This window comes from Sarcophilus harrisii, chromosome 2 (genome assembly GCF_902635505.1).
Source record: "Sarcophilus harrisii chromosome 2, mSarHar1.11, whole genome shotgun sequence".
NCBI classification, from domain to species: domain Eukaryota; kingdom Metazoa; phylum Chordata; class Mammalia; order Dasyuromorphia; family Dasyuridae; genus Sarcophilus; species Sarcophilus harrisii.
The window spans coordinates 523,376,705-523,391,577 of record NC_045427.1 but is presented as its reverse complement, the minus strand read 5'-3'; the positions used below and the strand labels follow the sequence as shown (position 1 = coordinate 523,391,577).

Below are 14,873 nucleotides of genomic sequence, written 5' to 3'. Positions count from 1 at the left end.
AATTAGGGATAGAAATAAGGGGTGGGACTGTTGGTATAGTAATGCTCCTATGCTTATCAGAGCTCATACTCTTAGGTGTTGCCCAGGATATTGAAAAGTTAAATGACTTGTCCAAGATCATACAGCCAGTATGTGTCAGATGAGAATGGAACCCAGATCTTGATGTTGAAACTATCATTATCCACTATACCACAGTGCCAACTTTAAATAGGTTTACTTAAATCCCATTTAATTTTTTTTTTAAGTCCTGCGTGCAACCCCAGTAAGTATAAAAAGTCGAGAAGCAATCTATGATCAGCTAGCTTACTTTTGTATGATCAGTCACAGTAGATTTTCATTTAAAATAAAATCATACAAAAACCCCATGGCTTTCTTTTTATAGTCATTCTTCTTAGAAACCAGAGCTCAGGGTTTTGTTTGTTGCTGGTGTTTTGTTTTTGTTTGTTTTTTGTTTTTATTTTCTTCTACATCTGAGAATAGAACTTTAGCCAGGAGTCATTATTAGAATAAAAAGTCTAAGTGGGATATTAGATCTGGAAGGGAACTTAGAAATAATTTGGCCAAACTTCTCTCAATAAAAAAAAAAAAAAGAAGAAGAAGAAGAAATAGAAGAAATTCTGAAAGTTGAAAATTTTCAATGTCATAAAGTTCTTTAATTGTAGAGCTGAGCCTCAAACTCAGGTCTCCTGATTCAAGTCACAGTGTTCTCTCCATTTTTTTTTTTTTTCCAAGAAAATTGTTCTTACTGTTCACCTCCAGCCTCCTAGCACTATATGTCTTGCTCATGAATGGTGAGTTGTTCTTTTAAAAAAGCGATCAAATAAATAAATTAAAATTTTATGAAAAGAGAAATGTAGGGCTTCCTCTAGATACATTAAAATTATGGTGAATATCAATGTAAAAAAAAAAAAAAGCCCCCATCTTTTTGTGGCCCTTTATTAAGGCAGAATTTTGAAGGATACACCAGTTAAGTATTTCTACTTTTCTGAGTGTGAATAGCTCATGACTTGAATTGTTTTTCTCCTTTCCCACTAGGGGATTCCATTGGCTATTATCATAAGAAGGCAGCCATTGTTAAGGAATAATTACTTTAAGAGGGTAATCAAGGTCTCTGTTAGAGCCTTCACATTCATAAATACTGAACTGCAAAGTCCATGCTGGCTTTGGGAGAGCTCATGTCATCTTTAAGCAAGGTATCATACACCATATAAGAGACCTAAGTGCCCTTTCATTGATGTGTGCTTTCAGCAAAGTAGGTCTGGATTTAACTAATAAAACTGGCTTCCAGACAGATGTAGAAGTAGAAATAGTACAGGCTTTATACACGTGTAATGTATAATTATCTTCTATCCTATATATTTCATTTGACTATCAAACCGTCCATTTGAAACCCTTCTTAGGAGAATGAGAATAATATCAATGGCTTTTTACAAATTATCTTTCCAAAATAGCTTTGAGCTATAGAATATGTACAGATGGGAATAAAATAAGTGCTGGTCAAATAGCATGATAACATACATTATTGGCAACCAAAATTTCGTGTATCAAAAGATTGCTAATTCCCCAGGCAGAAGAATCTATTTCAAGCGTTATTTAGTGACATAAAATTCCAGAGCAACAAAAGAAGTTGGAGGGTCTCTTAAAGTTTTCTATTTAATAAGATGTGTTTGCTTAATTTGCTGAATTCACCAAGACTTGGCAAAATTGCACTTCTCCATTTTCTACTAGAAGCTAGTATTATGCCCCATTTATACTAGAAATAACATTTAAGAATGCCTAAAGAATGTTAACTTGGATGGATTTATCATTCGGTTAAAAAATTCATAGCTTAAGAAAATGAGAACTCAACTGAGCAAATGCTCTACTGCTCTTCTCTTAAGCCAGCTAGTAATATAGAAAGGGCAATAGACTAGGAGCCTGAGTTCCAGGTGTGATCTTGATTTTGACCTCTGACTTTGAACACATCACTCCTTCTGTATCACATGTTTCTCCCATTCCAAATGAGTGAATGGGTCTAGATGATCACATAAGATCCTTTCCAGATCCAATATTCCCTAGACTTCCCAGAATCAGAATGTTCTGAAACACACAATTCTCTCCATAGATGAATTTCCAAAGCACCAAAAAAAGATGAAAGAAAGAAAAAAAAATTCCTTAACCTCAGTGATTCTTCTTTATGCAGTAGAACTTTGATAATATTATCCATATATTATATTATATATATCATAATTATAAATATATATAAATAAATATAATAAAAAATAATTTTTGTAAAGTCCTTTGTAAATAACAGTTTGATCCTATTTTGATCCACTTACTGGATGAGAGTCCAAGTTATATCCCCCTTCATCTGAATTCCATACTATAGACACACACAGCTAGCAGAATTCCAGGATAAGAAAGACGGACAAAAGAAATAGCCTCACGCCAAATCCTTCCCCTGATTCTTAGAAGTGCCCCTACCTCTTTAAGGATTTGTTTTGCTTTGAAATTCCCCTTTTATTGTAAAAACAAAAGCTGGATTTTTTGCCAGGTTCAGAACATTCATGTTAATGTTGATATCCTTGATTATGGTTTGATTTACATGCAAGTCTGACTTGAGGGACTGACCAAAGTCTCCCAACCGACCACATGAGGCATTTGGCAAGGATTCTTGACTCCCCCTGGTCAGGTGTCCGCCATGCCTTCAGCCCCCAGGATACAGCTTGCCCCTGCCTTGTCGGGTGACACAGTAAAGCTAAGACTAGCATCAGAGCACAAAAGTTAAACGACTGAAGATAACATTGATCTTGTGCTTCAAGTGACACATCCCTCGGCCCAGCTTCTTGCTAGTCGAGAGCTTGCACTCTGAAGCACATTTGGGAAGGTTTTCAGCACTCTGGATTGTGTCCCTGCCACTAGTTGTTTTTACAGTGTGTGGGGGACGCGCACCCTTGGACAAATCAGACAAATACTTTGTTTTCCTTTTTACAGTACAACATGGAAGCTAGCCATCCTTCCCTTATTCTGGGCCCTACTGAGAGGAGAATCACAGGAATATGACCCTCATATTCTACCCCAGAACTCATGTAGTTTCTTATTGGAAAAGCATGCACTCTGATATTATGCAGGGTGATTCTGTGCTTTCTGTTACAGATTCATGCAAGGAAATGTGGCTTTTAGAAATCTGCATGTTGCGGTCTGCCCACCTTTGAGATCTGGCAGTACCTGCCAGGGTCAGCACTTACTGTTTTTGTACAGATGTGCACGATCCAGATGGCAGAGAGCTTAAGGGTGGCTAGTCTACCAATGATAAGCCCAGTAATGGGAGCGAGAGCATGGAACAGCCCCCCCTTGCATGTGAATTACATATGACGGTGTTCTCTTTTAATTATAGCAAGCAGACGAGACTCTGGATTTTGAAGAACAGATCTTAGAAGCAGCCAAATCCATCGCAGCAGCCACGAGTGCTCTCGTCAAGTCGGCATCGGCGGCCCAGAGAGAGCTGGTGGCCCAGGGGAAGGTGAGTAAGCCCCTTGTGGGCAAGGGGTGAAAGGCTGAGGAAGCACCTGGAGAGAGAGCCCAAGTGACTGAGGGTAGGAGCCCAAGTAGTCAGACATCTCAGCTTCACTTACCGAATTGCCAGCCCTGATCAGGTTGGCCGAAAACTGTGTTTATGCAAACCTGACAAGCATAATTAAGTGTTTGGCTTCCAGGTCTTCCAGCTGCTCCTCGTTAAAGGAGGCATTCCACTTTAGAATAGAAAGACGGGTCCTGTATATCCCCATTGTACCACTGAACTATTTGAATCATAAACAATGTTTTGTTTTTTCCTTTGTGAGTGGCTGACTCTATAAGCACCAGAGCGAGGGGGCCAATGCAAGTCAAAAAACCATTTTTCCTATTCTCACTTCCAAGCAGTATCATTAATTCTTTTAACATTTAAGTCCTACAGAATAAGTGACAAACTTTACATGGGTAGTTTTCTTCTGAGTTCAGTTGTTTTTCAGTCACGTCTGACTCTCATGACTTTATGTAGCGTTTTCTTGGCAAAGATACTGGAGTGGTTTGCCATTTCCTTCTCCAGTTCATTTTACAGTTGGGGAAACTGAGGCAACTGAGGGTTAAATGACTTGCCCAGAGTCACACAGCTGGTAAATTGTCTAAATACCAATTGTCTTATATGTGATTCACCTATAAATTACCCATTCCCTTCTGTCTCAGCACAAATAGTAGTTTTTAGTTCTCCTTTGATTAGGTTGCCTAAGGACTAATAGTTCTGTCATCTCTTCAAATTCAGCTGCATGGCAGTTAGGGTTTTGGGGGTGCTGTTTGTTTTATTTGAGAAGACTCAGTGTCATCATCTACCTAATGGTGGGGGGGGGAGGTTAAATGACTTGGAGCATTCCTTCCATCAACATGATGCTAGGGTCCCTTGCATAACAATTTAGGGTAGGATAGAATTTAGAGAGCTAGCCTTAGGGTCAAGAAGACCTCAGTCACACCCTGCCTTTTAACACAGTGACTGTGTCACCCTGGGAAAGGCATTTCCTTCTCAATGCCCCCCTGAACTTGAGTTTAGGTTTGGCCTTGACCTTGACTCTTGACTTTGAACACATCACTCCTTCTGTATCACATGTTTCTCCTATTCCAGATGAGTGAATGGCTCTAGGCGACTGAGACTGTCAATTGCAGAGGAATTGCTGGTTATCTTTGAGAATTTTCTGTAAAAATGAAATCACAAGTCCTGTCCAAAAAATATAATATTACTTAATAATTATATCCTGCTAAAAAAAATTATAGTCTAAAAATGTGTAATTTAGATATATGATTCCACCTATCCAAATGCTACCCACCCTTCAAAGCCACTGAAGAATAATATAACTAAAAAAAATAAATAAATGAAAATATCATCAGAAATGTGTGTATATGGAATGCAGCTTCCCTTTTTTCTAAATTGCAATTCCATGCAATGCCCTCTAGTGTTTAAGTCTGAAATTACTTTAAAGATCCCCATGATCTGTATTGGATTGTTTGCCATCCGGGGGAGAGGTGGGGAGAAGAAATGGAGAGAAAAAATTAGAATGCTTTTATTTTTGCAAGGATGAATGTTGAAAACTGCCTATGCGTATGTTTTGGAATTTAAAAGTTTTAAAAAAAAAAAAAAAAAGCTCCCTATGATCCCATTTGCAATTTCTCCTAGAGAAATTTGCTTTGACAATTCACTGAGGTCCAGCCCCTCTGTATTTCTAAACATGAACCCGAAGTCGATGCAGTTCTTTCCATTGCCACTAACCTCCGGTGGACCTGCCTAGAAGGAAAATATTTCCCCCAAACCTTGTTACGGACCCCTTGTTGTTGTATCTCTTGTTACAGAAACAAGCTGTCTTCAGGCTTTTCTTTCCCTGACTAAACAGCCCGAATTTCTTAAGGACAAAGAATCATATGAGTTTATGAACAATTAAGATAAATGGCTTTTCTCCTGGGACATGTGCTAGAAAGTCACACTGCTTCTTCCAGAGCCCAGTAACTGGGGGAGATTTCTGCTTCCCTCATCCCTTGAATACATGGACTCTGTAGCTCCCACATTTCAAGTAGAGAGGGGTTGTCAGAGGAAGTAAATGGTATAAAAGGCCGTCCTTCCCTATTGTTCCCTGAGCTGTTCTTGGAAAACCTGGTGTCTGGCGACTCAGATGAGGTCATTCTGAAGTTCTCCTCTGCTCCACCTGGCCCGAGTGGTAGGACCTGCCTGGGAAACCCTTTATGGATGTTCAGAGCCCTGAATGAGAATGGGCTTTCTGCCCTCGTATTTCTGGGTGGCAGTGCCGCAGGTGATAGTAAATTAGCTCGCTCTCGTTTCAGATTGAGAAGAAGGCAGGGGTCTAAAAGTAGCTGGCAGGAGAGGGGGGATATTGACGTTTCTCGTTTAATCCCTCTAAATCTCTCCTTTAGGTTGGCGCGATCCCCGCAAATGCTGCCGACGATGGACAGTGGTCTCAGGGACTGATCTCTGCTGTGAGTCATTGCTTCTGCTCTCTCTCGGCTTTCTGAGCTCTCGCAGGAAAGTCAGAGCGTTCGCTCACTCTTTGTCTCTTGGCCATTTGCAGGCTAGGATGGTGGCGGCGGCGACCAGCAGCCTGTGTGAAGCCGCCAACGCCTCCGTGCAGGGCCACGCCAGCGAGGAGAAGCTGATCTCCTCCGCCAAGCAGGTGGCAGCTTCCACGGCCCAGCTGCTGGTGGCCTGCAAGGTGAAGGCCGACCAGGACTCAGAGGCCATGCGAAGGCTGCAGGTAGGGCCTCGTGCCAGGGCACAGGGGCGGGGGGGTGGAACACTCCTGGGCGGTCGGGGCGTGTGTGGGGCAGCACCCAGCTAGGCAAGCTTAAAAATTAATCAGTCAAAGATGCTAATAGTCATCCTTTATCAACAGCAACAGCTAACACTTATGTACAATGCTTATTCTGTGCCAGGTACTATGCTAAGCTATAATTATCTCAGCATCCTCAGAGGTTTGGTGCTGTATTTTATATATATAAATATCCTTCCCCATATTCTTCTCAAAGAACCATCCCTTATAACAAAACATATTTTAAAAAATCAGTTCATGTAGTTCTTCTTCTCTGTAGTTCTTACATTTGTTTTTTTCTGCCCAGTAACATTCCATTCCATTCCGATACCACAACTTTTTTTTAGCCATTCCTCAATTGATCAGCATCTATCTTGTTTCTAGTTCTTTGCTCCCATGAAGTTTAGCATTCTTTCTACTGCTCCCTTCTGCCTTCCATCAAAGTTGAGTCCATTTTCTTTGAGGAGAATATGAGGGGAAGGATACCAAGGAAAATGTAGACAATACAAAAATACAATATTTAATTGTTTTTTTTTTTTTTAAGAAAGAAAGAATGCTAGAAAAAATGCTTTGAAAAACAAATCCCAGCTCTGCTCCTTACTATCTCTGTAAATATGACTAAGGTCTCTTGACTTCTCTTGGCCTTAGATACTCATTTTTAAAACAAGGACTTTGAGTTAGATGACCTCTAAGTTTCCTTCCATCTTTGATTCTGTGATATATGTCTTTGATGATTTCTTCAGTGTTTGGCACATTATAGTCACTAAAGAAATGCTTGCTATTTAAGGTTAGTTGTTTGATTAATTTGGTTTCATCTTTTAAATTTTAATTTCTTTTTGTTTTTAAATCACAGCCACTTTCAAAGATATCCTTCTCCCTATCTATTCAGCAGACTAACCTTTTAAACAAAGATTTAAAAAGAAAAGGGCAGGGCAAAAGAGAGGTGGGTGGGATTGTAGGTCAGCAAAAGAAATACAATGACATTGTTTGACATCATAAGCAATATTCCACATCCATATCCTTCTATCTTTTTTAGTAAAGGGAGGGACATAAATTTTTTCTCAACTTTTCTCTGAAACCAATTAGTCATTATGTTTAATTATTTTCACTAACAGTGTTGAAATGATCAATATTGTTTTCTTTGTTCGGTTTACTTCACTCTGGCATTTCCCCTGAGTCTGAATCCTTCATCTTTGACCATTTCTCAGATTCTGTTTTGTCTAATCTTTAACGATAGGATTTATTTTTCATTCTCACCCTAGGCTGCAGGAAATGCTGTGAAAAGAGCATCTGACAATCTCGTCCGTGCAGCGCAGAAAGCAGCCTTTGGCAAAGCCGATGATGATGATGTGGTGGTGAAGACAAAGTTTGTGGGCGGCATTGCTCAGGTGAGTGAATACTCAGGGACTAAGATTTGGTACACCCTCTAACCTTGGCTCCCACAGTGTCTACTAAGGTCAGTCAACCAATAAACATTTTTAAGGTCCCTCTAAGTTCTAGGGATACAACTACAAAGAAAGAAACCATCCTTACTATCACAAGGTTACATTCAAATGGTAAAGACAATGGACACATAATACAGAGTATCCTTAAGTTTTGGTAATTTAACATTTACTAAGGCTTTTGAGAGAGCTGCATAAATATAAGTGAAAAGAGAATTAACACAAATAAATACAAAGTGGTTATATAGAAGGTAGTTTGGGATGAAGGGTGCAGGATAGATTAATAGGGAAAAACCTTCTAGAAAATGATACTTGAGCTGAATTTTGAAGGAAGAAAAGTATTCTGTGGGAGAAGAGTGTGCCTTCTAGACACGAGGAACAGCCAGAGGAAAAGCAGGGAGCTGGGAAACAGAGTGTCCAGAGTGAGAAATAGAAAGCCAGCTTGACCAGATCACACTCCCTCCCTTCTTCTCTCCCTTCTTTCCTTCCTCCCTTCCTCCTTCTCTTTCTTCCTTTCTTCCTTCCTTCTTCCCTTCTTTCCTTCTTTTTTTTCTTCCTCCCTCCCTCCCTTCCTCTTTCTCTTTCTTCAGACTTGAAAGGATACTAGATTTATCAGGGGTAGCTCTAAAGTATTTGAATAACTGCTGAAGAGAGGAATTTAGTTTTCTTGGATAGTTCATGTCCATCTAATCCTTGGGGAAATGACAAAGTTACCAGGGAAAGGATTAACTATCGCCAAAATTAAATAGCATTATGAAGGACTGCTCTGCCCTCTGTTTGGCAAGAAAGAGAGGGGGAAAGGAAGACAATGGGCAAAGAAAAAGTAGCAGGGGTGCACCTATACCTTCTTCGAGCCCATCAAACCTTATTGCTTTTCTTCTAGATCATCGCTGCCCAAGAAGAAATGCTGAAGAAAGAACGAGAACTAGAAGAAGCAAGGAAAAAACTGGCTCAGATCCGCCAGCAGCAGTACAAATTCCTCCCCACAGAGTTGAGAGAGGATGAAGGCTAAATCCCAAAGCTGAGGTTGAGAGCCCAGGGGACGCTATAGAAAGAACCGAACTGACATCATTCTAATGGGCCATGGGCTTCCCTGGAAACTGCCTGCAGGTGCTTAGAACAAGCACCAACAATGTGTATGTTCTTGTTCATCTGTACAGCAAAAGCTGCATGATTGTGGTACAGTGTCCCCATCCACCATTCTTCCTTCTTTTCCCCTTCCTCATTCACTGTTTCTCAGGAGAGGATACACATTTTATGAACTGTTACCCCCTCTCCTCCCCACCTCAAAAAAAAAAATCAGTATTATGTCATTCTCAGACACTTGGATTTTGTCAACCTTTCCTCTTGGCCTGTTATTGGGATCTTGGGGGGAATCTTAATAGGAAGAAAGAAAAAACTGTTTGAGGAAAAGGCATTCGTGTCACAGGTATCTACCACTATGGAGTAAATGATTCTTCTCCTTCTCCAGAAAAGATGGCAGAAGTGTTTTGGACACAGTTAAGCCACAAACGCAAACCAGTGTGGACTCCAGGAGAGTGATGGGTGTCTCCCCCATTTTGTGTTTTGGTAATTAACTCACCTCGAATTTTAGAAGAATCATTGCTCCCGATTGCACTAGTCTGTGGGTCTGTTCTTGCCCCTTATCTGTCATCTTCTTGTATGATATGTACCAATTGTATATTCTGTGGCCCAGGAAGTGAAATAATGTTTTTTGTTTTTGTTTTTTTGTTCTTCCTCTCTAGTGGGCTAAGGAAAAAGAGGCCTGTCAGACCTTGGGAAGTAAGGGATTGTAATCAAACCTGCATACTTAATTACTTTTCTGAAGCTGCTTAGGCTCACATAAATACAGCCATCCATTCTCCTGTCTAGCTATAAGAAAGCCATCTTTTGGCAGGTTATTTTGGGGCATTCATCCAGAATGGATGAATAACTGATGAAGAGAGGAATTTAGTTTTTTTGGACAGTTTGTGTCCTTGGTGTACTAAAGCCCCTGCATCTAAGCCTTGGGGAAATGACTAAGTTACCAGGGAAAGAGATAAATAATAGCCAAAATTTAATAGCATTGTGAAGGACTTCTCAGATCTCTTGCTTGGCAAAAGAGAGAGAGAGTGAATGGATGAATTGCGCACTGCCTCCTTCCTCTTCTCCCATCTCCAGTCTTTCCCTGAATCAAACTACTACTTTCTCAAAAGTCATTTTCCAGATTTAGAAATTCAGTTGTTTAGGCGAGTCGAGGTGAGAAATAACTCCCAAACTCCATCTCCTTGATTGAGCATCAGTATAAAATAAGTTATCATATTGGAACTTTCTATAACTTTCACCTTGTTTTTTTAATGTCCTCTAGTACTTCCCCCTTACCTAGTCCTTTTTGGAATTTTTTTTTAATATAGTGCTTCATAAGGTACTTCACCTATTCCCTGAATTCCCAAGAGTATTCTGATGCTTCTGTTAAAGAAGGTACATGTAAGATGAGCCAGTCATCCTAAGCAGAGTCTTTTGTAAAGTTAATGGAGGGATATGGTTTCCAAAAGCTGCTAGTCAGACAAAGCTCTCACCCTCTGCCTCTTTCCTGGAGAGCTTTATTTCCCTCTCCTTCCTTGCTGTCATTGGCTCTGCATAGTGTGGAGTGGAAAGTTCACTTAGAATGGGAAAATATGGGCTTTCCAGCCTTCAAAAGGCTTCACTGTTACATTGCAATATATTTCCAGATGAATCAACCATAGGGCAGACCCCAGTCCTGGCCCATCAGTCTTGCCATCCTTGCTCCTGAAATCTTGTTAATTGGACTTCAGAGCAATTTCATAGTATTCAAGTACCATTTAGCTAGTGAAGACTTCCCCTATTTAAGAGACTTGCATGCACTATACATATCAGGGAAGTTTTTTTAGAGACTAGTAGAAACTTAAAGATGATAGTATCTAGGTTTGTTTTTGGTTTTGTTTTAATTTTAAAATGTGTATGGGGAATTGGGTTAAGAAGGCAGTGGGCTTAATCCATTCCCCAGAATCAATGAATAGATAGAACTGTGGCATCTCAGGAAAAGATAAAGAGCTCACGGAGTGTGGCAGCTGGTCTGTGTGGAGCTTGCCCCATCTCTGAGCCTCCTCAGGGCTCCTCTCAGGGGAAGCCCCCCTTGCTACACTCCTGCCTCCCACATGTGATGATGATGGTGAAGATTGTTCCTCCATGTCACACAGCTTAGTGAGAGGAGTCTGAAATATCAATAGATCTTTCCTAATGTATTTGCTTTAGAAAACTGGCAGAAGTGAATAAATAAAAGCCAAATTCTTTGCAGCTATGAGGAACAGGAAAGAAAGACTAAGTTTATTTTTGTAGAGTCTAAATGTCCCCTTTGTCAGGGTTTGCTGCTGCTGTTACCCTTCTGGATGCTTTTTTTTTTTTTTTTTTTCAGAATAGATTATCCCATGCAGTGTAGCCTTAGCTGCTGCTTTCCTCACTTAGCATGTGTGTAGGACACACACACAAAACACCTTATGTGAATAACTTCATTTTGGGCAATTAGATGTAAGCTGTTTTATCCATAAAATAGTATATGGCTTGGTGGTAGATTTAGACATTATTAGCAGTTGTTCCCTCTAGATCTTACCTCTTATATTTTTAAGAGAGCACCTTCCTCTCCCTAAAATTCAGAGTTTTCTGAAAGACAGTATCCCCAAATATGAGTCTTTGTTCCAAGAAATCACTTTCTTTTCATAGGATTATAGCTATACACAGAAGGGGTCCTTAATCATCTTTGAGTTCGGAACCCCTTTGTCACTTTGAAACTTCTAGACCCCTTCTCAGATTGTTTATTAAATACAGAAAATAAAATATATAGAATTACATAAGAAATTGAAATATAATTATAAAAGTTCACAACCAAGCTTAAAAACCCTGATCTAATCCAACTTCCCACTCCTTATTTTACTAGGAGAAAATTAAGGTCAAAAGAGGGAGAGATGACGTGATTTGATAAAAGTCAGATAGCTGGTAAATAATAGTGAGGACTTGAGTCCAAGTCTCTTGATTCCAAATCCGATCTTGACGGTTCTGTCATCAAGGAGGTGTGATAATCAAGGCTCTCTAAATCTCTGGTTTAGATAAGGGTCACCCATAGAGATATACACAAGGTTACATTGCCTATTAAATGTGAGATGTGCTGGTCTGGCCTTTTTTTCTTATGTTAGGACCTAGAGTTTTATTTTGATCCCCATAGTCCAAAGGCCTGCTAACTGAAGAGTTGTTGTTGAGTATTTAAGAAGTCACTTTGGGGGCAGCTAGGTGATGCAGTAGATAGAGCACCAGCCCTGAAGTCAAGAGGACCTGAATTCAAATCTACTCTTGAAGACACTTCCTAGCTGTGTGACCGTGGGCAAGTCACTTAATCCCAATTGCCTCAGAAGAAAAGAAAAAAAAGTCACTTTGAAATGAATAACAGGAAGCAACTTAGTGTTTCTCTCTGTAAAATGATCTCCATTGTTCCAAAACTAAACTAGGCCCAGAGATGAAAATGGTCAGTAAGATACCCAAGATAATCTGATTTTTTTTACAAAAAGGTATTTGGGCAAAGGGCTAAAAGGTCCAAAAGTCACAGGTGCTAAATGTTTTATATTCAGTCATAGACTTTAATTATTGATTCATCTCCTAATCAATACCAGGTATCAGTGCATAAAATAAGAGGAAAACTGGAAATTCATTAAGTATAGCTTTTTGAAATTTGTTCTTTAACAGAATGATAGGAAGTGTTAGACCAGCTGTGATAGGTCCTGAGCCTCTGCTCTGCTTAGAGTCCAGCCTAAGAAGTACACATCTTTTTAAGCTTCTTTACATACTGATTTCATAGAAGAAATGAGATTTATAGTAATGAACTCTTAATGGCATCTTATATTTGCATGTACTGGTTTTCTGAGAGTGTACTCCTGTTAATATATACCCAGTGAGTGTATGGACAAAACAAATTTACAATCTTCTTTACCATCACCAACAAAAGAGAAAAACCACACAAAAATCTAAAAATTTAAAATCCGAAAAAAAAAATTTAGAATTTGGGTTCTATTGTGATACTATGATCTGTAAGATGTACAATTAGATTTTTTTTTAAATTTCTATCGTGTGTGTATGTGTGTGTGTGTGTGTAAGAGAGAGAAAGAGAATGAATATGAGAATGTCTATCTGTCTTAGAGGCATTTGCAGAGTTGCCAGCTGGTATTTCTAGTACCACTGACTAAGGTACCTCACTAGAATTTGGACTCTAGACCCCAGGTCCAGCTTTTAGAAATCCCTCGCATCCACTAACTCAAAATGTCCTATCCAGCCTCCCTCTCCTAATCAAAGAGATGGTTTTTCCTTGGGTGTCTCCCAGAACCTTGTGCCTTCTTCTTAATTAAGTTTCCTGTCCCATATTGTTGCACTGGGCCATTTTTAAGCTTAGCAGAAAGGGAAAGGTGCAAATTCATTCTCCCAAAGGAGATATATGTAGCTAGTATATAGACTTGAAAGATGGGGTTGATAATCTTCCACCTTTAGTCATGACTTTTTGTCTATGCTTTAAACCAAATTTCTAGATTAAAATAAAGATGTAATTTAGGTTATACTCTTATAATAAGGGCTCTTCTAGAACCCAAAGAAGAAGATAACACTGGAAACACAAATAAAATATCTCTACAGCCTTAGATATAAACAGCTTAAATTCGTGTATTTGTTCAGAGTAAAAGCTGGAGCACTCATTGAGCCCGGTCGCTCCATATAAGGGCTAGTGTTCTTTGTGGTAAAGACAGAACAAAAGATAGTAGGAAACTTCACTGAATTTAGCTTTCTGAATTACGGATTACAGCCTGGGTTATCTTTCCCACTACTTAGTTTTAGTTTTTTTTTTTTTCAGTAAACAAGCATTTTTTCCCCTCTGTCCCACCTTTTTATTGAATAAATTGTATTTATTGAGGAAGGTAGGGGATGGGAGTAAGAGAAATACCACAAGGGGTGAAGAAATCCAAAACCTTTATAAAGGTGAGCAAAGTCAAAAATCAATCCCCAATTGACCAAGACCAAAAACTATCACTTCTCCATCCGGAGGTGGGCAGCAAACTTCATTAAAAGTTCCTCTGGAATCATGTTTTCCTACTATCTAGTGCAAATTATTTTTCCCACTCTACAACTGGAAAAAAAATGGCATAAGAACACACCGCTGCTAGTTTTGGAATTCTGGAAGGTGAAAATGAATATGCAATAGATAGATTTCTCTATAGTTAATAAAAGTCTCAAATTCCCCATTTCTCAGTGGTATCTGAGTCTCTCTGCTTTCGAGAAATATTGCAAGTAAGTTAAATGTCTTCTCCCTGGGATTGGGCCAAACCTCCCACAGACTTTGCATTCTGGGTTAATGGACTAAGATGCTCTTGACATCCCATAAGATTCCTACCCTTCACTGGCTCCATCTTTCTCCCTCTATAAATGGTAATGTGTTATGTCATTAGAAATGGACTTTATGTTGATTTTTCTTTAAAAAAAAAAAAAAAACACTATGAAGGGATTTTTTTTTCCTAATTGAAGTTCAACCCTTTTCTTGCTGTGAATCTGCTTCCTTACCTTTCTTACAAGCATCCATGTTTTCAATGCTGAACCTCGGACTCAATTGTTCCAGGGTGTATGAGACAGGCTTTTGCTTGGCAGCTTGCCTTCTTCAGGCTGCAAATCCAGAAGGAATCGGGAATGGTCCATCCCTGATGTCATAGTGTCTGTATGCTATTTATCTGGCCACAGAAATTATTTTTTTGTATTCACCAGAAATAAACTTTTAAAGAAATGAATTTGTGTGAGGGTCTGAAAGAGTAAGAATGCGTATGAGCATGTTCAGTACTAAGAGTTGTCACACAACTGTAATTATCCAAATCTGTCAAGACTAAGGAGAAAGTGAAGAACACAAGAACATGGATGATCCTCATTAAAGAACCAAAGGTGAGATAAATGCTCAGAGAAGATAAATTTTCCTTTTAAAGCAGGAAATTAAAGATTCATAATGGGAAGAGGAGGTATTAATTTTTGCTTTTCTATCCATGAATTCACCATTAGGAAAGTCTCTCCATCGACAATGGATTTGCAATTTATA

General features: G+C 39.3%; 1 protein-coding gene across 4 annotated transcripts in view; it reads left to right on the top strand.

The window, feature by feature from the left end:
• Positions 1–14,574, top strand: part of TLN2 (talin 2) — a 528,144-nt gene extending 513,570 nt beyond the window's left edge. For all 4 annotated transcript variants that reach the window (XM_003755615.4, XM_023497706.2, XM_031955439.1 and 1 more), the window contains 5 exons: positions 3,377–3,502; positions 5,932–5,994; positions 6,087–6,269; positions 7,586–7,711; positions 8,649–14,574. In XM_003755615.4, coding sequence (XP_003755663.1) covers positions 3,377–3,502; positions 5,932–5,994; positions 6,087–6,269; positions 7,586–7,711; positions 8,649–8,777 — 627 coding nt within the window. In that variant the 3' untranslated portion in view covers positions 8,778–14,574. The remainder of the gene's footprint in view (positions 1–3,376; positions 3,503–5,931; positions 5,995–6,086; positions 6,270–7,585; positions 7,712–8,648) is intronic.
• Positions 14,575–14,873: the final 299 nt, after the last annotated feature.